The sequence below is a fragment of the Vitis vinifera genome, chromosome 5 (genome assembly GCF_030704535.1).
Source record: "Vitis vinifera cultivar Pinot Noir 40024 chromosome 5, ASM3070453v1".
Taxonomy (NCBI): Eukaryota; Viridiplantae; Streptophyta; class Magnoliopsida; order Vitales; family Vitaceae; genus Vitis; species Vitis vinifera.
In genome coordinates this window covers 10,518,360-10,539,908 of record NC_081809.1, presented here as the reverse complement: position 1 = coordinate 10,539,908, position 21,549 = coordinate 10,518,360, and the positions used below count along the sequence as shown (strand labels likewise).

Here is a 21,549-nt window from a genome sequence, read left to right as displayed (position 1 = left end):
TTTGACAAAGAAAATATCAGATTTTAGACCCATTAGTTTGATCACTAGTCTATACAAGATAATAGCCAAAGTGCTCTCAGGGCGTCTAAGAGGGGTTCTACATGAGACCATCCACTATTCTCAAAGCGCTTTTGTTCAAGGGAGACAAATTTTGGATGCGGTTCTTATAACGAATGAGATAGTGGACGAGAGAAGACGATCAGGGGAAGAAGGTGTCGTCTTCAAAATAGACTTTGAAAAGGCCTACGATCACGTGAAGTGGGATTTTTTGGATCATGTGTTAGAGAAGAAGGGGTTCAGTCCTAGATGGAGGAAATGGATGAGTGGATGTTTATCCTCGGTATCTTATGCAATCTTGGTGAATGGTAGCACTAAAGGGTGGGTTAAGGCATCGAGAGGATTAAGACAAGGTGACCCTTTATCCCCTTTTTTGTTTACTTTAGTCGCAGATGTACTGAGTAGGATGCTTATGAGAGCAGAGGAAAGAAATATGTTGGAGGGTTTCAGGGTGGGTAGAAACAGAACTAAGGTGTCCCATTTGCAATTTCTGATAATACCATTTTCTTTTCTAACACAAGGGAGGAAGATCTGCAAACTCTCAAGAGTCTGTTGTTAGTGTTTGGGCACATTTCTGGGCTCAAGGTCAACCTTGACAAGAGTAGTATTTATGACATCAATCTTGATCAGGCTCATCTTTCAAGATTGGCTGAGATGCTTGATTGCAAGGCTTCCGGCTGGCCTATACTCTATCTAGGTCTTCCTTTGGGTGGGAACCCTAAGGCATGTGGCTTTTGGGATCCAGTGATTGAGAGAATCTCAAGTAGATTAGATGGGTGGCAAAAGGCCTACTTATCCTTCGGGGGAAGGATAACTCTTATCCAATCTTGCCTTACCCATATGCCATGTTACTTTCTTTCCTTATTTAAGTTATCCGCCTCAGTGGCTGCAAAAATCGAGAAGTTGCAAAGGGATTTTTTATGGTCAGGGATTGGGGAAGGGAAAAGAGATCATTTAGTGAGGTGGGATGTTGTGTGTAAACCGAAGGCAATAGGGGGTTTGGGATTTGGGAATATTTCTTTGAGGAATCTCGCTCTTTTAGGGAAATGGCTGTGGAGGTATCCTAGAGAGGGTTCAGCTCTATGGCATTAGGTCATTTTAAGCATTTATGGTTCACACTCCAATGGTTGGGATGCTAACACTTTAATCAGATGGTCACATCGCTATCCTTGGAAGGCTATTGCACAAGTCTTTCAGGAGTTTTCCTTATTTACTCGGTTTGTGGTAGGAAATGGGGAAAGAATTCGGTTCTAGGAAGATTTGTGGTGGGGAGACCAACCTTTGGGAACCCAATAACCAAGACTATTTAGAGTAGTCGTGGATAAAAACATTCCTATTTCTTCAGTTCTTGGTCCTACTTGTCCTTTCTCTTGGAATTTAAATTTCCGCCGTAACCTGTCAGATTCTGAGATATAGGACTTAGAAGGCCTCATGTGGTCACTTGATGAATTGCACCTATCTCCTTCGGTCCCAGATGCCAGATTTTGGCCATTATCCTCTTCAGGGCTTTTTTCAGTCAAATCCTTCTTTCTAGCTTTATCTCAATTTTCTGGATCTTATCAGGATTTCCCTTCTAAGTTCGTTTGGAATTCTCAAGTTCCTTTCAAAGTGAAGTCCTTTGTCTGGTTAGTGGCACACAAAAAGGTGAATACTAATGACATGCTACAAGTGAGAAGACCCTACAAAGCCCTTAGTCCTGATATTTGTATTCTATGCATGAAGCATGGGGAATCAGCAGATAATCTTTTTCTTCATTGTTCCTTGATGATTGGGTTGTGACACAGGTTATTTCAGTTAGCTAAGATGGATTGGGTTCCCTTGAGGAGCATCTTTGACATGATGTCCATCAAATTTAATGGATTTGGTACTTCTAAGAGGGGGATAGTTTTGTGGCAAGCTACGAGCATCGCTCTAATTCGGGTTGTGTGGTGGGAAAGAAACGCGAGGATTTTTGAGGATAAAGCAAGGAATTCAGAGTTTCTTTGGGACTCTATTGTATTCATTGCTTCTCTTTGGGCATTCTGTTCCAAGGCGTTTAAGGGGACTCCCCTTAATGTGTTACAACTTGATTGGTTAGCGGTGTGTACTACATAAGGAATGGTCCTTTATAGAGAGTTCGTTTGTTTGCTGTGTATTTTCCTGTAATTTAGTTGTCTTTGGAGAGAGGATTTCTCATCCTTCTTATTGTACTTCTTTTTTCTATCAATATATCTTTGTGTCGTTTCCAATAATAATAAAAAAAAAATTAGCCTTGTATACCAATTTTTAGATAATGAAAATTTGGAAATCTTTTCCTAAGAAAACCACATGTTCCTATTTTCTAAGGGAGAATATCTCACCCTATTTATTCTTGTGTTTTTTCCGTTTTCATTCAATAAGAAAAATAGAGAAGTTTTTTTTTCTCTCAGAAAGTTTCAATCAGCAACAGTAAAGAAAACCTCAAGTGTGACATCATGCCTCAACTAATAAATTCTCAGATATATGGAGACAATATTGACATTTGCCCAAAGAACCAACACATTAGAGTATCATCCAAATGCATTAAACAATATTGCTTTGATTCCTTGACTAGTGATACAACCCAATGCATGAGGAGTTTTACAGGACTACAAATCCATATCCAATTTGGATTGCCTTGAGGGTAATATCCTAATTTTAGGATTTGTAATTTTTAGGTTTCTTGTCTTTTTGGATTTTATGTCTTTCCAAAATTCCTTCTTTTTTTTTCCCCTGATAAGCTAACTTTCTTATCTTTATAGAATTCCTATTCTTAAGTTTTTTTTGTTGAAAGTTTGAGTCCTATAATTTAGAATTTTTCTCCTTTTAGGACTCTTCTTTTGTAGCTATAAATTTATAAGGTCTTTTTCTCGTTTAGGACTCCTCTTGTATAGCGGTAAATTAGTTAGGACTATTCTCCTTTTTAAGACTCTTTGTGTACAGTTGTAAATTAGTTACTAGAAGATTTGAATTGATTTAAGTTACCGCATATATGAGGAATTATCCTTTCCTAGAATAGGAGAGACTATATATATATATATATATATATAGCGAGAGAGAGAGAGAGAGAGAGAGAGAGAGAGAGGGAGAGATATTGTGATGTATCTCTTGATTTTTGTTAGTAAGAATAATTCAAAATTTCACATGGTATCAAAGCTAACTCTAGGCTCTCGGTGTACCACTAGTTCTACTAAGGCTAAGCCAAACCACAAGGGAACTAGAGAACCTCCAAGCTACTTACTGCCTTACTAAGAAGAATTATTTTCAATGGTCTCAGCTGGTGCATACCTTTCAAAAGGGAAGAGGAAAACTAAGTTATTTAATTGACATAGGACCAAAGCTCGAAGATCCAAAATTTCAGAGTTGGGATGCAGAGGATTCCATAATCATGTCTTGGTTATGGAATTCAACGACCCCTAAAGTTAGTAGAACACATATGTTTTTTTACAATGGCTAGGGAGATTTGGGAGCCCATTTGATAAACCTATTCAAAGGTACAAGGTTTTGCTCAAATTTTTTAAATCAAGGTGAAGATTTTGGCTACAAAACAAGGAACCAGATCTATAATTGAATATGCCAATATCATAAAGACTTTGTGGCAGGAAATTAACTACTACCAGAACATTCAAATGAAATTTAGTGAAAATGCAATAATGCTTAAAAAATTTGTAAAAAGAGAACGAATGTTTGAATTTCTTGTTAGGCTCAATGTGGAGTTTGATCAATTGCAAGTCCAAGTTCTAGCGAAAGAGGAACTTCCATCAATGAATGAAGTCATCTTCATTATTCATGCTGAAGAAAGTTGGAAATGTGTGATGCTTGAACCTTCTTCTATTGATGGTTCTGCCATGGTTGCTGCAAAGTGAAACAAATTCAACCCAACTGTGGTTGGAGAAGTTGGGCGTTACGATGGGTCAAAGAATCTCAATCATGAAGAACTTTGGTGTACCTTTTGCAAGAAGCCCCTACGCACTAAAGAGAAGTACTAGAAACTTCATGGAAAACCTCAGAATCTGAATCGGAATGAGGGAAATAAAGCATGCCAACAACACAGTCAAGCAAATATGGCAAATTATAAAGGAAGCACTCAAGAAAACCTAGTTTTAACAGCAAAGAATTTGGAGAACTAAACAAGGAAGAGGTAAAAACGGCTATATAGATTTATTTAAGTACTCTTGATAAATAGTCAAATATGTGTTCTTTAGCACAAACAGGTAAGTCTTCTATTTCTCATATTTTAAGGACCTAAAATTTGTCATTGACTTGAGCCACAGACCACATGATCCAGTCTACTCTTTGTTTCTCTTTATTTAATCCTTGCCCCAATAACAAAAAGATTTCTATTGTGGATGGTTCTTTTACCACAATTGCTAGTTAAGGAAAAATTAATCTCACTCAATCTATTGTTTTACAAGTTGTGTTACATGTACCTAAACTTTCGATTAACCTTGTGTCAATTAATATATTAACCAACAATCTAAATTGTTGTGTAATCTTTTTTCAAAATTAGTGTGTTTCAAAACCGAGCTACGGGGAAGACAATTGAGCATGCTAAAGCAAAGGACATGTTTTACTACCTTGAAAAACCAGTGGGTGTGTTAACAAAAAAAAAAAAAAAAACTAGTCTTCTCTATCCTTTTTGACCAAAACTACACCTTCCAATAAGGGGAAAATTTGGCTTCATCACCTTTGTCTTGGGCACCTCTCATTTAGAGTTCTTCAAACTATGTTTCCTTTGTTATGTAAATCAGTGGATCTAAATAGTTTCCATTGTGACATCTATGAATTCACCAAACATCAATGTGTTCGGTTTCCCTTAAGCAATACAAAAACTTCCTTTCATTACTTTGGTGCATAGTGATATATTTGGGGTCCGTCTCAAGTTCTGAATGTTTTTGGTGCTAAATGGTTTGTGATTTTCATTGATGACTGGGCAAAGGTAACATGGATTTCCTTGTTAAAACAAAAGTTTGAAGTGAGCAATATATTTGCCATCTTTCATTCCATGGTTAAAAATCAATTCAGGGTTTGTATAAAAAAAGGTCAAAATTGACAATGCAAGAGGGGATAATTCATGAGTCATCTTATGTTGATCCAAACCAACAAAACAAGATTGTTGAAAGGAAAAATGGTCATCTTCTTAGTGTTACTCCAACATTATTGTTCCAAAAGCACGTACCAAAATCTTATTAGGGGGAAGTTGTTTTAACTACTGTCCATTTAATAAACCGGGTCTCATCTAGAGTCTTAGGATTCAAAAGTCCCACGGAAGTGTTTGCAAAATTCATTCCTAATTGTCATACCACCTATAGATTGAGTTCAAAGGTTTTTGGGTGATATTGTTTGTTCACATTCATGCACATAATCATGAGAAGTTAGAACCAAGGGCATTGAGATGTGTTTTTATGGGGTATTCACCCACACAAAAGGGTTACAAATACTATCACCCTCCTTCTAGAAAAGTTTTATGTATCTATGGATGTAACCGTTGCAAAAAAAAGAAAATTACTTATGAGGTTCTTATCTTCAAGGGAAGACATTACCTTTGAAATATAAAGATTCCTCGTCCCCATGGCTTGACCTTCCTATGTTACCCATAAATTCTATCCCTTCAAATCCTAATTCAACCAATGTTGTCACTAACGATTCTATTCATATTCCAAATGAGCCCGAATTAGACCCATCTTCAAAAAACAATGAACTAGATCCTTCTACTAACACTAGTCCAAAAACTACTGCCACACAACCATCACAAGTTTACTCAAGGAGAAGGCATCTGCCATTGAACCCATGCATACAAGAGTCTGAAATGAGGCCAGGTAATAACTCTCTCTCTCTCCTAATAATTCAAATGTTGACAATGATCTTAATTTACCCATTTCCATTAGGATAGGTACAAGACAATGCACACAACATCTATTGTCATTATTTGTGTCATTTGATTTCCTAGTCCCATAAAAGTGTTGTCACTCATTTGTACATCATAACCACTCCGCAAAACCTTGTCAAGGCACTTAACAATGAGAATTGGAGACAAGCCATAAGTGTTGAGATGGAGGCCCTAGAAAAAAACAGAACATATAAATAGTAGAGCTGCCTAAGGAGAAGAAACGAATTGGGTGTAAATAGGTATATACAATTAAGTACAAAGCTAATGGGTCCTTGGAAAGATATAAGGTTAAGTTGGTAATTAAAGGCTACACACTAACCTATGGGGTTGATTATCAAGGAACCTTTGCTCCCATAGGTAAGATGAATACCGTGAGAGTGTTATTATTGTTGGCGACTAATTTTGGTTGAAGCTTATAGCAATTTGATGTTAAAAAAAAAAAAAATGCATTTTTGCATGGGGATTTAGAAAAAAAGATCTATATGGAAATTCCTCCAAGTTTTGGCAAAAGTATTGGTAGAACCAAGGTGTGCAAATTTAAAAAAGTCTTATATGGCTTAAAACAATCTCCAAAAACATGGTTTAGGAGATTTTCTAAAGTGATGTTAGCAATGAAATATAAACAAAGTTAGGGTGATCACACTTCGTTCATCAAGCATTAAACTTTAGAGGGGGCGACAACTATGTTAGCATATGTGGATGATAACATTGTTAACAATAATGATCCTATAGAATAGGAGGCTCTTCGATAGTGTGTAGCTAGAGAAATTGAGATTAAAGAGCTTGATAGGTTGAAATATTTCCTAGGAATCAAAGTGGCTCATTTTAAGGAGGTATCTTTGTTTCACAATAGAAATATGTGATTGACCTTCTCAAAGAAACCGGGAAACTTGATGTAAGCCAGCATACAAACCACAAATTAAGAGAGGTCTTGGAGGATGGGATTGTAGATCATGGCATGTACTAATGACTAGTGGACAAACCTATTTACTTAGCACATACTAGACCAAACATTTGCACATGTTATGAGCATTGTTAGTTAATTTATGCACAATCCTTAGATGATCTTAAAATCAAGTTGACACACCCTATAAGGCTCTATTGTGATAATAAATTGTAATCAACATCACTCATAATCAAGTACAACATGACTGAACAAAGCATGTGGAGGTAGATCGACATTTCATAAAAGAAAAGCTTAATAGTGGTCTTCCCTTTTTCTTTTTGATAAAATAATAGTGGTCTTATTTGCACTCCATGTATTAGGACTAGTGACCAACTTGTAGATGTTCTAACTAAAGCCTAGCTAATACCACGTTTCAAGGTATTATAGTCAAGTTAATAAAGAATTTCTATTCACCAGCTTAAGAGGGAGAGTTGAAAGTTTGGGTCCTATAATTTAGGATTTTTCTGAAGAATAACAAATGTGGTATCTTGTGCAAACTTGACATAGAGAAGGCTTATGACCATGTGGACTGGTTTTTTTTTCTCACAGTTATGCAGAAAATGGGTTTTGGGGAGAAATGGGTTGAGTGGATCAAATGGTGGATTTCCACTACAAGTTTCTTTGTGTTGGTTAATGGCACCTCTACTGGTTTCTTTCAAAGTCAAGGGGTTTGAGGCAATGAGATCCACTATCACCTTATTTATTTGTGATTGCCATAGAGGTGTTAGTTGCCTCCTAAAAAAGACAGTGGATGGAGGTTTTTTGTCAGGTTGCACAATGAAAGGATGGAATGGAGATGGGGTTTAGATATCCCATTTGTTGTTTGCTGATGATACCTTGGTGTTTTGCCAAGCTACCTAAGATCAAATGACCTATCTCAGCTGGTTGCTTATGTGGTTTGAGGTTGTGTCGGGGTTAAGAATAAATTTGGAAAAAAGAGAATTAATCCCAGTGGGTAGTGTGGAGAATATTAATGACCTTGCTATGGAATTTGGTTGTAGAGTGGGCAACCTCCCATTCACTTATTTGGGCCTACCTCTAGATGCAACATTTAAGTCTAACAATTTGGGATGAAGTGGAAGAGTGGTTTCGTAGAAGGTTGACTATGTGGAAGAGACAATACATTTCCAAAGGAAGGAGGACGACCCTAATTCGAAGTACGTTATCAAATTTACCCATTTATTTGATATCATTGTTGCGCATGCCAAGCTCAATTAGACAAATACTAGAGCATATTCAAAGGGATTTTCTTTGGAAAGGTGGAAATTTGGAGCAAAAACCTCATTTAGTGAGATGGGAGTTGGTGTGCTTAAGTAAGAAGAAAGGAGGGTTGGGGATCAAGTCTCTTTCCACTCTAAATAAGGCTCTTCTTTGTAATGGAATTGTTGGTTCGCAAATAAGAGAGAGGCTTTGTGGAATCAAGGGATTAGAGGGAAGTATGGAGAAAAAAGAGGAGGTTGGTGTTCTCAGGAAGTGAGAGAGGCCTATCATGTTGGGTTATGGAAATGGATAAGGATGGACTGGGACATTATGGGTACTAGGATTTCTTTCTCTGTAGGTAATGGGCGGAGGGTGAGATTTTGGAGGAATAGATAGTGTGGGGATTCTCCTTTTGAGTGTGTCATTCCCAACCTTGTTTGATTTAGCTATTGATAAGGAGGTGTGGGTGGTGGATTTTTGGGACCCCTTGGCTAAGGGGGGTCGGGGGGAATGGAACCCTTGTTTCTCAAGATCCTTCAATGATTGGGAAGTGGAGGAGGCGAAAAGCTTCTTGAGGCGGCTGCATGGGAAGAAAGTGTGCGGTGATGTGGAAGACGTGGTGTTTTGGACTAAAACAAAGAGTGGGAAATTCTCGGTCAAATCCCTCTACAATGCTCTTGAGTCGGGCAGCCCTTCTTTGTTTCCTTCAAATTGCATTTGGAACATGTAGGTGCAGCCCAAGATTAGCTTCTTTGCTTAGGAGGCTACGTGGGGCAAAGCTTTAACTTTGGACTTAATTCAAAAAGAGGGTGGGCCTTGGCAAATAGATGTTTTTTGTGCTATGAGAAGAAAGTGTAACCACCTGCTTCTTCACTATACTAAAACAAGAGTCTTGTGGATTTTGTTCTTTACATTGGTTTGGGGTGTCTTGGGTGCTACCTTCTTCAGTTAGAGAGACTCTCCTTAGTTGACATGGTTCTTTTGTGGGCAAAAAGTGTAAGGTGTGGAAAGCAGCTCCACTATACATCTTTTGGACGGTTTGAAAGGTGAGAAATAGATTAGCCTTCAATGATGTGTTTTCGATCTAGATACTCAAATACTTTTTTGTTTTTTCTCTTTGGTCAGAGGCAAAGTTGTTTATAGTTGATCACCCTCTAACTTTAGTTAGTTTTTTTTTATTGGTTGGGCTCTAGTTAAGGTTGTTTTTTCACCCAACTAGGCACTTATTTTCTTGATCTTTTTGGTCAGTTTGGCGGTGAGTGTATAAGTATTGTATACCTTTTTTTTTTATAAGTAAACACACAGAAAAAAAACATATTAGAAGAAAGGGCGCCTTAAGCCTGACCCAAAATATACAAGGAGTATACAAAAAACACCAATCCTCGTCTAGAACCCAACCAATCAAAAAAGTTTATTAAAGGAAGAGGTCCTTCATCTATATATTGTATACCTTGAGTAGCTCTTTTAGCGTCTTTTTTCAATAGATCTTTTCTTTACCTATAAAAAAAAAATTAGGATATTTCTCCTTTTAGGACTCTTCTTACATAGCTATAAATGAGTTAAGACTTTTTCTCCTTTTAAGACTTCTCTTATACAACTGTAAATTAGTTGGGACTTTTCTCCTTTTAGGACTCTTTGGGTACAACTGTAAATTAGTTACTATGAGATTTGAATTACCATGTATATCAAGAATTATCATTTTCTAGAATAGGGGAGGCTAGATATATATATATTCTGATGCATTTTTTTATTTTTATAAATAAGAATAATTTAGAATTTTACATTTTTCTTTTTAAATTTTTCATTCTTTTAGATTTGTTTTAACTTCAAGTAGTTAAACCAATTACAGTTACAATTTTTGTCCATTTTTTTTTCTTTTTTTGATAGGAAACGACAAAGGAATATATAGATAAAAAGGATGTACATTTTTGTCCAATTATTTTTAGGGCTAAAGAAGATCACAAATACTTTATTATAGTTAGGATTGTTTTACATTCCATTTGAGTTATTATTACAAATGACATTTTATTGTTTACCTATGGTAAGGTAGCATTAGATTTGGTATCCAAGCTTTGGCTCCTACTTCCATACTCATGACAACATGAAAATTGGGCTTTTTGAGATTCTTAAAAAGATTTATGATAAGGCTTATGAAATTAAGTTACCAAGTCAATTTGGATGCTTTCAATGTCAAGCTTTTTATTCCATTCGTGAAAGGATTGGCATATTGTCAAGACTTATTGTCAATTCGGATGTAGTGGCTAATGGCTATGTATGTATCTCATCTTCTATTTGGTAGGCTATGACAATATGATAATAAGGTGGTATACGTTGATTAGAGAAATACATACATTTTTTCTAAGGATAGAAAAAAACATCTTGCATCTATTCAAAAATAAAATTAAGTTTAAATCTATGAAATGAAAGAGCATTATTTTATTACCAATAGGAAAATTTAGATGCAATATAAGAGTTGAGGACATGATTTATTTTATTTGAGCAAAAAGGCATTAAGTTGGAAGATAGAAAACACACACACAAAAAGGATAGTGTTTGATGTTGGTGATGTTATTTGCATGTCAAGGCAAGTTAGACTAAGATTGGAGAAGATTCAAAGGAATTTCTTTGAGGCAGTGGGGCACTTGTGTAGAAACCTCATTTAGTAAGATGGAAGATAGTCTATTCGGAGAGAAAGAAAGGGGGCATGGGTGTGAGGTGTCTATCAGTGATGAACAAAGCTCTCCTTTGCAATTGGAGTTAGCGTTTTGCCAATGAAAGGGGAACATTTTGGAAGCAAGTTATTAGTTAGAAGTATGGTAAAGATAAAGGGAGTGGTGATCCTGTGAAGTGAGAGATAGGCATGGTGTTGGCCATTGAAAAACCATAAGAAAGGAGTGGGATATTTTGAGTAGCAAAATTTCTTTCTCAGTGGAAAATGGTCAAAGAGTGAGATTCTGGAATGACAAGTGATGTGAAGATGAGCTATTTTGTGTTTCCTTCCCTTCCTTATTTGTCGTAGCCATCTCTAAGGAAGCTTGGATGACAGATGTTTGTAACTCCGAAGGCAAAGGGGGTGAAGCTTTAAGCAAAAAGGGTGTAAAGGAATGAGAAAGATAAGGTGATTTGGATGGTTTCAAGGAGCAAGAACCTTCTGGTTAAATCTCTCTATTCTGTTTTGGAGCCCAGTGACCCTCTTTATTATTCCTATGGAGTATCATTTAGAGATCTTATGCGCCACCAAAGGTGACTTTTTTTTGCATGGGAGGCGACATAAGGGAAAGCCTTAACTTTGGATCAAGTCTAAAGGAAGGGGTTTTCTTTGGCAAACAAATGTTCTCTTTACCACTCTGAAGAAGAAACTGTTGATCACATTCTTCGTCAGTATGCAAAGACATGGATTCTATGGTTGCTACTTTTTTTTTCTCTTTGGTGTGGCTTGGGTTCTCTCCTATTCAGTTAAGGAGACGCTCCTACTTGGGTGGCATGGTTCCTTTATGAGTAAAGCTCATAAAAAGTCTTGGAAAGTGGCCTCTTTATGTATCTTTTGGATGGTGTGGAAGGAAAAGAAGATGTTAGTGTTTGATAATGCAGAGTTTTCAATCTAAAGGATAAAAAATTCTTTTGTTTGTAATTTGTGGTCTTGGTCTAGGGTGTCTATAGATATGGACCCTATTTCTCTTCTTAACTTTATTGATTGACTAGGTTCTAAGTGGGGGCAAATGATTTTTTTGTTTCTCTCCCTCCCTCTCCCACTTGGGTGAGCCTTTTAGGTGGTCGGTGAATACTTCCTGTATACTTTAGGACGTTGTATCAGTGTCTCATTTTGTATATATATACTCTCTATTCTTACCTATAAAAAAAAAAAAAAAAAAAATTATTGGTGATTTGTTTGGGTCATGATGATAAAAGATAGAATTCAAATGAGCTTAAGAAAGATTGAGCTTTTTGAGATTCTTCAAAGGATTTATGATATTTGAATGCTTCCAATCTCAAGCTTTTTATTCCATTCATAAAAATTCTTCTAATAACCAAAAACTCAAGACATGAGTTCTTTTTCAATCTAAGGGACTAATTCAACCATAAAGAGCTTTGCAACATTTAGAATCTATATCAATTTGGATTGGTTTCTTATTATGGGTAACTACCTATTTTTTAGGATTCCTAATCTTATATGCTATTTGTCTTTTTGGATTTCTTATTCTTTTATGATTCATTATTATTTTAGATTTGTTATCCTTTTAGATTTTCTATGTTAATTTTAGGTAACTAAAGCCAATTATAGTTATTATCTTTATTAATTTTAGGGTTATGAAGATTACAAATATTTTATTATGGTTACCATTTTGAACTATTATCGTTTTCTTTTTCAATATGTACATTTATTTAATCTAAAAATTTACTCAATTTGAGCAACCTAGTATTATAATCATGTTAGACTACCATGATATAATTCAATATGCTTGTCATTTGGATAATACACTTGTGACCTCATGTAACCAGGGAAGAAAATATTGCCGAAATTAGGAAATATCGGTGTGTCGATAGAAATATTGGTTTGGCGAAATTTCGGGAGAAATCCCCGAAAATCGGCGACATCTCATGATATATCGGCGACCTGGTCAACGCGGGGTCAACAGGTCAAACGCGCTACAATGAAGTCAAAGCAGCTACAGTGCCGATTTTGCCGATATATCACCTGGTCAACGCGGGGTCAACGGGTCAAACGTGCTACTGTGAAGTCAAAGCAGCTACAGTGCCGCTACAGTCCCCCCAAAATGGCCTTTCTCCTACTGATGAGGGGAATCGAACCCCAAACCTTGGGGTTCAAACCAATTACCATCCGAGTAAACTTGCCCTTGTTAAATAATATGCACTAAACCTATATATAGTTAAACTCATTATATAAAGAAAATATTAAAAAAAAAAATTTAAGAGCAAATTAATTATAATTATTTTATAATTAAATGCAAAATTTTCTTTTAATTGATTACCAAAAATATAAAAATTATATAATTTTCTTGATAGTGTTTTTAATATCATTAATAATTAATTAAATATTAAAAAATTGTACATATATCATAATTTATTTTATATTATTTAATACATTTGAATTAAATGGATCATAATTTTAATATTAATATATATTTTAAAATTATACATATTATAATCAAATATCATAATATTATATGTAATTTAATAATAAATGTACACTTATAAAATTCATATTTTTATAGATGCATACAATATTATTATCAAATATAATAAATCATATTATACATATATCAAATTATTTAATAAAACAACTTAAAAATATCATTATACTTCTAATTACATTTTTATGAAGTTCTTTTTTATATTTTTATAAATTTTGGTCAATTTTAAGTTTATCGATATTTTTTTCCAAAATATCCGCTGATTTATCTCCAATATATCCGTAAAATCAAAGTACCAACATATCCGTGATTACCGATATTTTCATCATTGCATGCAACTAGTTTAATAAATAGTTTTTGTTGGATTATTCTAGATTAATATAAATGGCCCATTGACAGGATTCTAACATGTTAAACTCATTAACATGATTTTAACCCATTTAAGTTATTTAAGATCTTAAATGAATAAAATGTTATTTTTAAAATACTATTTTGATTAATTTAAATTTTATTTCTTATTATTTTAAATAATAAATTTATTTAAATGTTAATTAGTTTAGGTATTAATTTTTAATTATAATATATTTATAAAATAAAAGATAAATAAAATTTCCATTTTATTCTTATCTAATAGTCTTATTTAATTTTTTTATTATAAAATATTTTTAACCTTCATAATTTTCTAAATGTATAAAACTTTATTTCAATTAGTTTAATTATTTAATTTTTTTATAACTATAGTATAAATATAAAGTATTTCTTTTACTCTACAATTTTTAAAATATAAAAAATTAGTAAATTTATATAAGTTAAACAGGTATAAATAGCTTAGATTTTAATCATTTTGTTTTTACACTGTTAACTCTATTAACTGATGGTCAAACATGTTGCACTTTCAAATTTGAATATGACTCATTTGTTAAACATGTTATAGAAGTCAACACAATTGTAACAAATACACGATAATGTCCAATCCCAAACCAATTCACTTTATGTCATTTTAGAGTTGTGTTGGATAAGTCATATCAAGTTTGTCACCCCTAGCTCTAACTCTCTCTTGTGTCTAACAATTCCTTACTTTTGATTTGAACTCTTGTTTAATAAAAAATATAAGATAATTCATTGCATTAAGTACGATGAACACAACAATGGATGAGAAATCTTCCCACGAATTACAAAAAAAAAAAAAAAACAAAATGAAGAAAAGGAAAGAAAATATGCATATCTTTCAAAAAGAAAGCAAAACAAACTATATATCTTTTAAAGGAAACCAAAATAATGTACAACCCAAGAGCACAACACATCTCAAGGGAACCAAAAAAATGATCTAATTGTCTAGCCCCTTGTTTGGCTAAATAATCTACTTTTTGGTTAACAACAAATGGAAACCAAGGAAAACACATCTCGAGTCACTCATAACATCAATAATTTATCAAATCCACCTATCATACCTCCATAGGCCTCATTTCATTGCATTGAAATACAAAAGGAAACCTAGCTCCATGCTTTACTAACACATCTATCACATGATTGTGTAAGTTAGCATATCAAGGGAAGAGGCATTGCAACTCTAAAGAAATATCAATAATTTGACACAACAACTCATCCAACTTAGAGGGTTCTCTTTCTTTATTAATCGTCCATGATATGAAAGTAGCATAATCTCCTTCTACTAGGAGATTGGAGAGGTTTAAAGATTTTGGTTTGAACAACCCTTCGAAAAGGGTTAGAATCTCTACCTCAATGGCTAAACCTTGACATACAAGTTTGAAAAATGCTCTTACCACACTATGCCAAATTGGTTCCTAAGCAACCTTTCAATCCCTAGCCACCTTAAGTTACTCAAAGAACCCATCAAAATTTAGTTTAACAAAGTGATAATGGTTCAACAAAGTGATAATGGTTAAGTTACCCTCAACTTATATATCTAAAAATCTCAAAGTTTTGACTTGCAACTAACCCTTTAAGGGCTAGTTTGGTATTGCTACGACTTTTGAGAAAATCATTGTTATCTATACAAAAGAAAAATTAGTTTTGATGAAAAATAATTGAGTCTTGATAAACAAAGATTTCAAAAAGTATTATAAGTTTCAAAATTAACATCTAAGTGCTTGATAAATTAGATTATTAAATTATTGTGAACATGCATTATGACCAAAATAAGAAAGTCAAAATTTAAACAATTTCTTTTATTATGATATAAAAATCAATATTTAATCAAATAGATCATTTTATTATTTAAAAATCAATTTATTTTTATTTTTATTTTTTAAAATGAATACATTCATTTTTCTATTTTAACTAAATTCAAATAACATATTTATAATTTTTTTTCTTTTACATTTTACAAAGAGTGGTATAAGATATAAATTTGATAAGGTTTTAGAGTAGAGAATGAGAGAGGAAAAAAACATATAAAGAAATTGTAAAAGGAAATGATTTGAAGGTATAATAGGTAATGTAAGATTAAAAACCTTGATTATTGGAAAATCACTTTTGAAAAGTCACCTTCTACCTATGTCTCAAATTGCTACCAAAGTTGGTCAGCTTCTTTAAGAATCATTTTTTAATTTACTTTACCAAATAGATTAGTGATACAAAAATTATTAGAAAAGTAATTATAAGAACCTTAACATCAATCCCAAACTTGGCTAAAAAGAACTTGAATCTACATTTTAATGTTGCAAGCACTGTACCTCAATGATCTCAAGACACTCTTCCAATTTGAATCTACATTTTAATGTTACAAGCACTGTATCTTGGGTTACTAAGAACATCCATCAAAATTAAAATTTAAAAAGTCCAAAGAAGATGAAAACTACTTATGTCCAATCTCTCCGCCTAACTTCTCTAATTTACAAATGTACCTTCAAACTAGCACTAACAAGTTCAAAGGGGTACTAGTAAATGCATGAGGTCCACAAAGAAGTGTAGAAATAACTAACTTCCAAACTTCAAAGAGCTTCCTAGACCTTAATTTATCCTAAAAAGCCTAGCATTAGCGTCAACTGTTGGTAAGCAGCATCAATTACTTAAGGCACAGTAGAGATCAAAAAGGGAAAATCTTAGAAGGTAAAGATCAACTCAGCTTTATACTACACAATGTTGACTTGTTGAGCAATAAGATACATTTACAAAAACAAGTGTTGTTAAAGGGAAGATGTTAGGATGGATGAGCACCATTGCAAGAAAAAATAGAATAAGAAAAGGATGCAGGTACTGCACGTGAGGATGAGATGAAGGGAAATCTTCTAAGGTGATCAGGTCAAGTCAAAGTTCAATGCATGGACAAGTTCAAAAAGTGGTTTGATTCAAGTTTAAACACAAAGACAAGAGGAAGGTCAAATTCACCATGACTTTGAAGTACATAAATACATTGTTGAAAATGATTTAGTGGAGAACCAACTGTAGGTAGAGCTGAATGAGAACAAGCAGTCAACAGTCACTCCAACTAGTTTTTATTAAGACCTTGTTGAGTCGAATATGATGGAAGACATGACATGTAACAACAACATATATAGAATATTTGAACTCCATGGAGAAGTTAGTAATCAGTCAAAGAAATTACATGAGGCAAACCACCCTTAGACATGAAATTTTGGGAAGTGGACACAGAAGCAAATTAAAAAAATTTCAATGACTTCAGACTCCAGTCACGACTGCTTTATAGATTTGTAGAAAAATAGGTAATTCTATTTTGGTATGAGAAAAGAACAACAATTAAATTCATACGCACGCATATACAACAAAATTACGAGTGCCAATGCTAAAAGGTAGATGGCATACTCTGAAAGAAACACCGTCGTACAATCCGCTGCATCCACCTCACGCCTCCCAACATTTTCCTGACCAAAGCAAAGTCAATAAAAATCAAAACAATTAAAAATGGAATTAATTCAAAATGAAAAATTGACTGCTCCTTGTGGTTGCCAAGGAAAATACATTAAAAATTAAATAAACATTGCGGTAGGTTTTTTCGCTATCTGGGGAATCAAGAAAAGAAACCTCCAAATCCCAATCAACCAATCATTAACGAACTCTTCCGTTTCCAGGAACCAAGATAACAAGTAAAACACAAAAGGCGTGGCTTTCACATTCTTTTCTTTTCGTCCATTCTCTCACCAACCAAACAGAGCCCTACATCCTGTTTGATCAGTCAGAAAGAGTGGAGGAAAAAAAAAAAACAGAGTTGATCATTTTAACATGGCCACTACAAATAATTGGCTTGAACTTTTCACTTATATTTCTCTTCTGCTTAACCAAACAGGGGTCCAAGAAAGGGCTTCTTACAGGTGGGCTGGAATAGGCTTCGAAGGCGAAACCGGCCAGGACGACAGCGAGATTGATATCGAAGGGAGGGCGTTGGAGCTCATCCTGACCCGAAACACTTTGGACATCAGAATTGGACTTGCAAAGGCAATAAATGGAGCTGAAAACCCTAAGCTTCCAAGAAATGGAGGAGAGGAGGCGGGACTTGGAGCGCAGAGCGAGAGTAGGGGCATGGAGGTGGTGACTGCGGTGGAGTTTGGGTGGAGGAGGGGAGGGGCAGTTTCGGAATTGGAGAGGTAGGAGAGTGGCCATGGAAGTGTGAGGCAGTGGTAGCTCTGTAATTTTAGGAGGTGGTGGGGATGGGAGGGTAGAGAGAGAACGATGAGTGAATGAATGATGGGTTAGGAGGAGAAGGCGGCCCTGGAGTCAGAAAGAAGAGGAGCCAATTTTCCCAACGGTCACTTCTAGATTGTGCATCGGGTTCGGGTCTGACCCTGCTTCTCTTACCCGTTCACTTAGAATTCTCACTATGTTGGATTATAGAGCGGCAGTGATTTTCAAAAGCGTTTCTACCTTTAGAACCACTTAAAAATATTTTTGAGATGAAAAAGTTTTTTACAAAGAAAATCATAAATATGATTTCATGCCCCTTCAATTTTATATAATTTCTTGTCTCAATAAAAAAAAATCAAAATATTTAATTTTTTCTATTCAACATAAATAACAAATATTTTAATTTTTCTATTCAATAAAAATATTATTATCTTGTCAATATTTTTATTATTATTAATTTCACCTAAATATTCTATTACTATTCTTGTTAATAACTTTAATATAACAATGTTTATTATTATTATTATTATTATTATTATTATTATTATTATTATTATTATTATCATTATATCACACTTGATAGGATGATAATGGAGTAAATTCAATATGAGTCATCTAGCTTGACCATATTATTCAAACCCATACCAAAAAATTAAATAAATAAATAGGACAAGATGAGTAGATTTAAGAAATTCGTATACTTGCTCAATCAAATCCTATCATGTTTGGTTCAATTCTTTTTTATTGTTTTCAATTTTTTGTTTTTTAACATTTTTAATTATATTAAATGATATAATATGAATAAATTAATATTACAAATTTTTATAATTTAATTTTATGAGAAGTAATTTTATTCTAATTTCATATATATTAAAAAGGAGAAATTTAAAAAGGTTATTTAAATTTTCATATTAAAAATAATAATATATATAACATAGACCTCATGATTATGGTAGAATATACTAAAAAGTTTTAATCATAGTAATAATTAATAATATTATCAAGGTAAAAGAGTAAGTTGAAAGAAAAATAATAATAAAGAAAATGAGAAAAAGACAAAAAAAAAAAAGTATTTTTATCTCACCCGCCATTAATTTAAGTTTTATACCAAATGATACCACTTTGGGAATATCAAAGCATAATCCCAACCAAATTACCACATAAAAGACATATTTGTAATTCTGAAATGAAATATTATAATGAAAATGAAATTTTACTTATAAGTGAGATTTTAATTTATTTCAAATAGGAGGTATTTTGATTTCCTGATACACTTTATTATTAAAAATATTTTTCAAAAATTTAAAAATTAAAGACTTTTTTATATAAATTGTTTTTAAAAATAATTTTTTATTTTTTTATTTTTTTTAAAACACAAATTGTAAATTCAATTTATATAATGTAAACTAAATTTAATTGATGTCTTATTTAAAATAAAAATAATTTTTTAATTACAAATAAATTCAAAATAAATAAATTTTGAATTTTAGTAATATAATAAAATCATAAATTATATCTTTATAAATACTATAAAATATATATATTAACATTAATTGATTTATTTTGTTAAAAATAAATAATAATAATAATAATAATAATTCAAAATTAATAAATTTCCAATGCTATTCATATGATTTTATAAATATTATAAATATATAATATATTAACATCTTATAAAAATATGGATTTTGAAGTTCGATCTTCTAAAAGAGAGCTGAGATGTCCATCTTCTAGATAGATTGTAGTAATTTGGAGATCCAACTCTTGAACCTGACTAATTGGAACATAAGGTAAAGAGTAGCACAGGAGAGCCTTCATTTAATGTGAGCGCCAAGTTCTCGTCTTTGAAGGAGTTCGAAAACTGTTTGAATTTTATTGAAACCTTTACTCCAAAGGTGTGTATGGCAATCCATAACACATATCTTCATTTTGATTTTCTTTGAAGCTTGAAGAGGTATCATCTTTGGAGTCTGAGCTGAGTTAAGACAATGTTTCAGTAGCTTTTTGTTGAAGCATTTTAAAATGATTTTTGAAATCTTTACTAATAGAAAAAGGATTTTTGAGAATGGGGGAAGGATTCTAGAATGATTGAGGGCATTTGAAAAGAAGTTTGAACAATTGTAGAGAATTTAACAGTAATCCAATTTTTTATGTGAGGGAGTTGTGGAGTGGTGGATGGAACAAAGTTTGACCACCATTTGACTTTGAATTCCCTTGCCAAATATGCAGGAAAAGATTCTTCAATCTTTTCAAAATTTGATATGAAGTCAGGATTTTAGCAAATCCAATTTCATGAAAAAAAAAACAAATATAAAACAATATTCACTATTCCATTTAGGAATTATGAATGAAATGTGATGTCATTCGATTTGAAGAATGCTCATTCAAAGTTTCAAAATATAATGAATGACATCTTCAATCCTTATACTAACTTTTCTATAGTATATATTGATGATGTGCTTATATTTTCAAATTCTATTAAATATCACTTCAAACATTTAAACATATTCTAAAGGGCTATCAAAGAAAATGGTTTGGTTGTATTTGCCTTTAAAATCAAGTTATTTCAAACCAAGATGAGATTCTTAGGATTTGAAATACTCCCAGGAATGATAAAACCCATTCAAAGGTCAATCGAATTTGCAAATAAATTTCATGATGAGATCAAAGATAAAAATCAACTTCAAAGATTTTTAAGAAGTCGTAACTATGTGTTAGACTTCTATCTCAACCTTAGGACAATCATTAAACTTTTGTATCTTAGGCTTAAGAAAGATCCCAACCCTTGGACTCAAACTCATACAAACATAGTCAAAATAGTCAAATAACAAGTTAAAAGTCTTCCTTGTCTAGGAATACTTCATCCCTTGGACTTTCTTATTATTGAAACAAATGCCTAATTCTTAAACAAGATTTTCAAAACCAAATCTCTATGACTCATTTTCATTCTGGCATATGGACTCCAATATCCTATGTATATTATAATGAAATACTAAATGCTCAAGTCTGTAACATACTATTTGTTACATACAATCTCTCCATGAATTGGTGTTTGTAGTCAATGAGGTGAAAGATATTATCAACCTCTCAAGACTACCTCAACTATCCTTCAGTTTTAGATCCTCATTTTTTGTGACCAATTTACATATTTTAGCTTTGCAAGAGCTTATGTCAAGTTCCACTTAAAGAACTGTTATGACCATAATTTTTATAAACACACCTCATTAGGAACACCAAAGAAAAACACTATCTCAATTCCATAAGATATCATGGTGTCTCTATTGAAAATACTTATTGTTACCACTTTCCATTAATAATGACCCAGTTTATAGGATATATAATTACTTTATGATCTCATTCATAAGTCAAAGTCATTGCTAACTTTGACACAAACTCAATATTGTCTCAAGGCTGAGAGACAACACAATGAAATAACTTGGTCAAGTCATGATTACTTGATAGTCTTATGTCATGACTCATCATAAGTTTTGTTCAATGTGTAATCATACATACTAATGCACTTATTATGGGAACATCATCTTAATAGTCAAGACTATCCCTCCTATTAGGAAGTAGTGTACTACAACCTTTAATGGGTTGGTTAAACCCATAAATTGGTTGTGAACAAGTCATCCAATTATAAGGAATCTGTAACTCAGATTTTTTGTATTACTCTTAATCAATGATGAAAATTTCCAAAAATT

The 21,549-nt window shown here is 33.0% G+C and overlaps 1 protein-coding gene across 4 annotated transcripts in view; it reads right to left on the bottom strand.

Moving 5' to 3' along the window:
• Positions 1–18,037, bottom strand: part of LOC100249309 (uncharacterized) — a 179,382-nt gene extending 161,345 nt beyond the window's left edge. For 2 of the 4 annotated variants that reach the window (XM_059736947.1, XM_010646909.3), the window contains exons 1-2: positions 17,534–18,037; positions 17,030–17,088 (exon numbers count right to left, since the gene is read on the bottom strand). In XM_059736947.1, coding sequence (XP_059592930.1) covers positions 17,030–17,088; positions 17,534–17,824 — 350 coding nt within the window. In that variant the 5' untranslated portion in view covers positions 17,825–18,037. The remainder of the gene's footprint in view (positions 1–17,029; positions 17,089–17,533) is intronic. The other 2 variants (XM_019217522.2, XM_010646907.3) reach the window with 2 other exon arrangements.
• Positions 18,038–21,549: the final 3,512 nt, after the last annotated feature.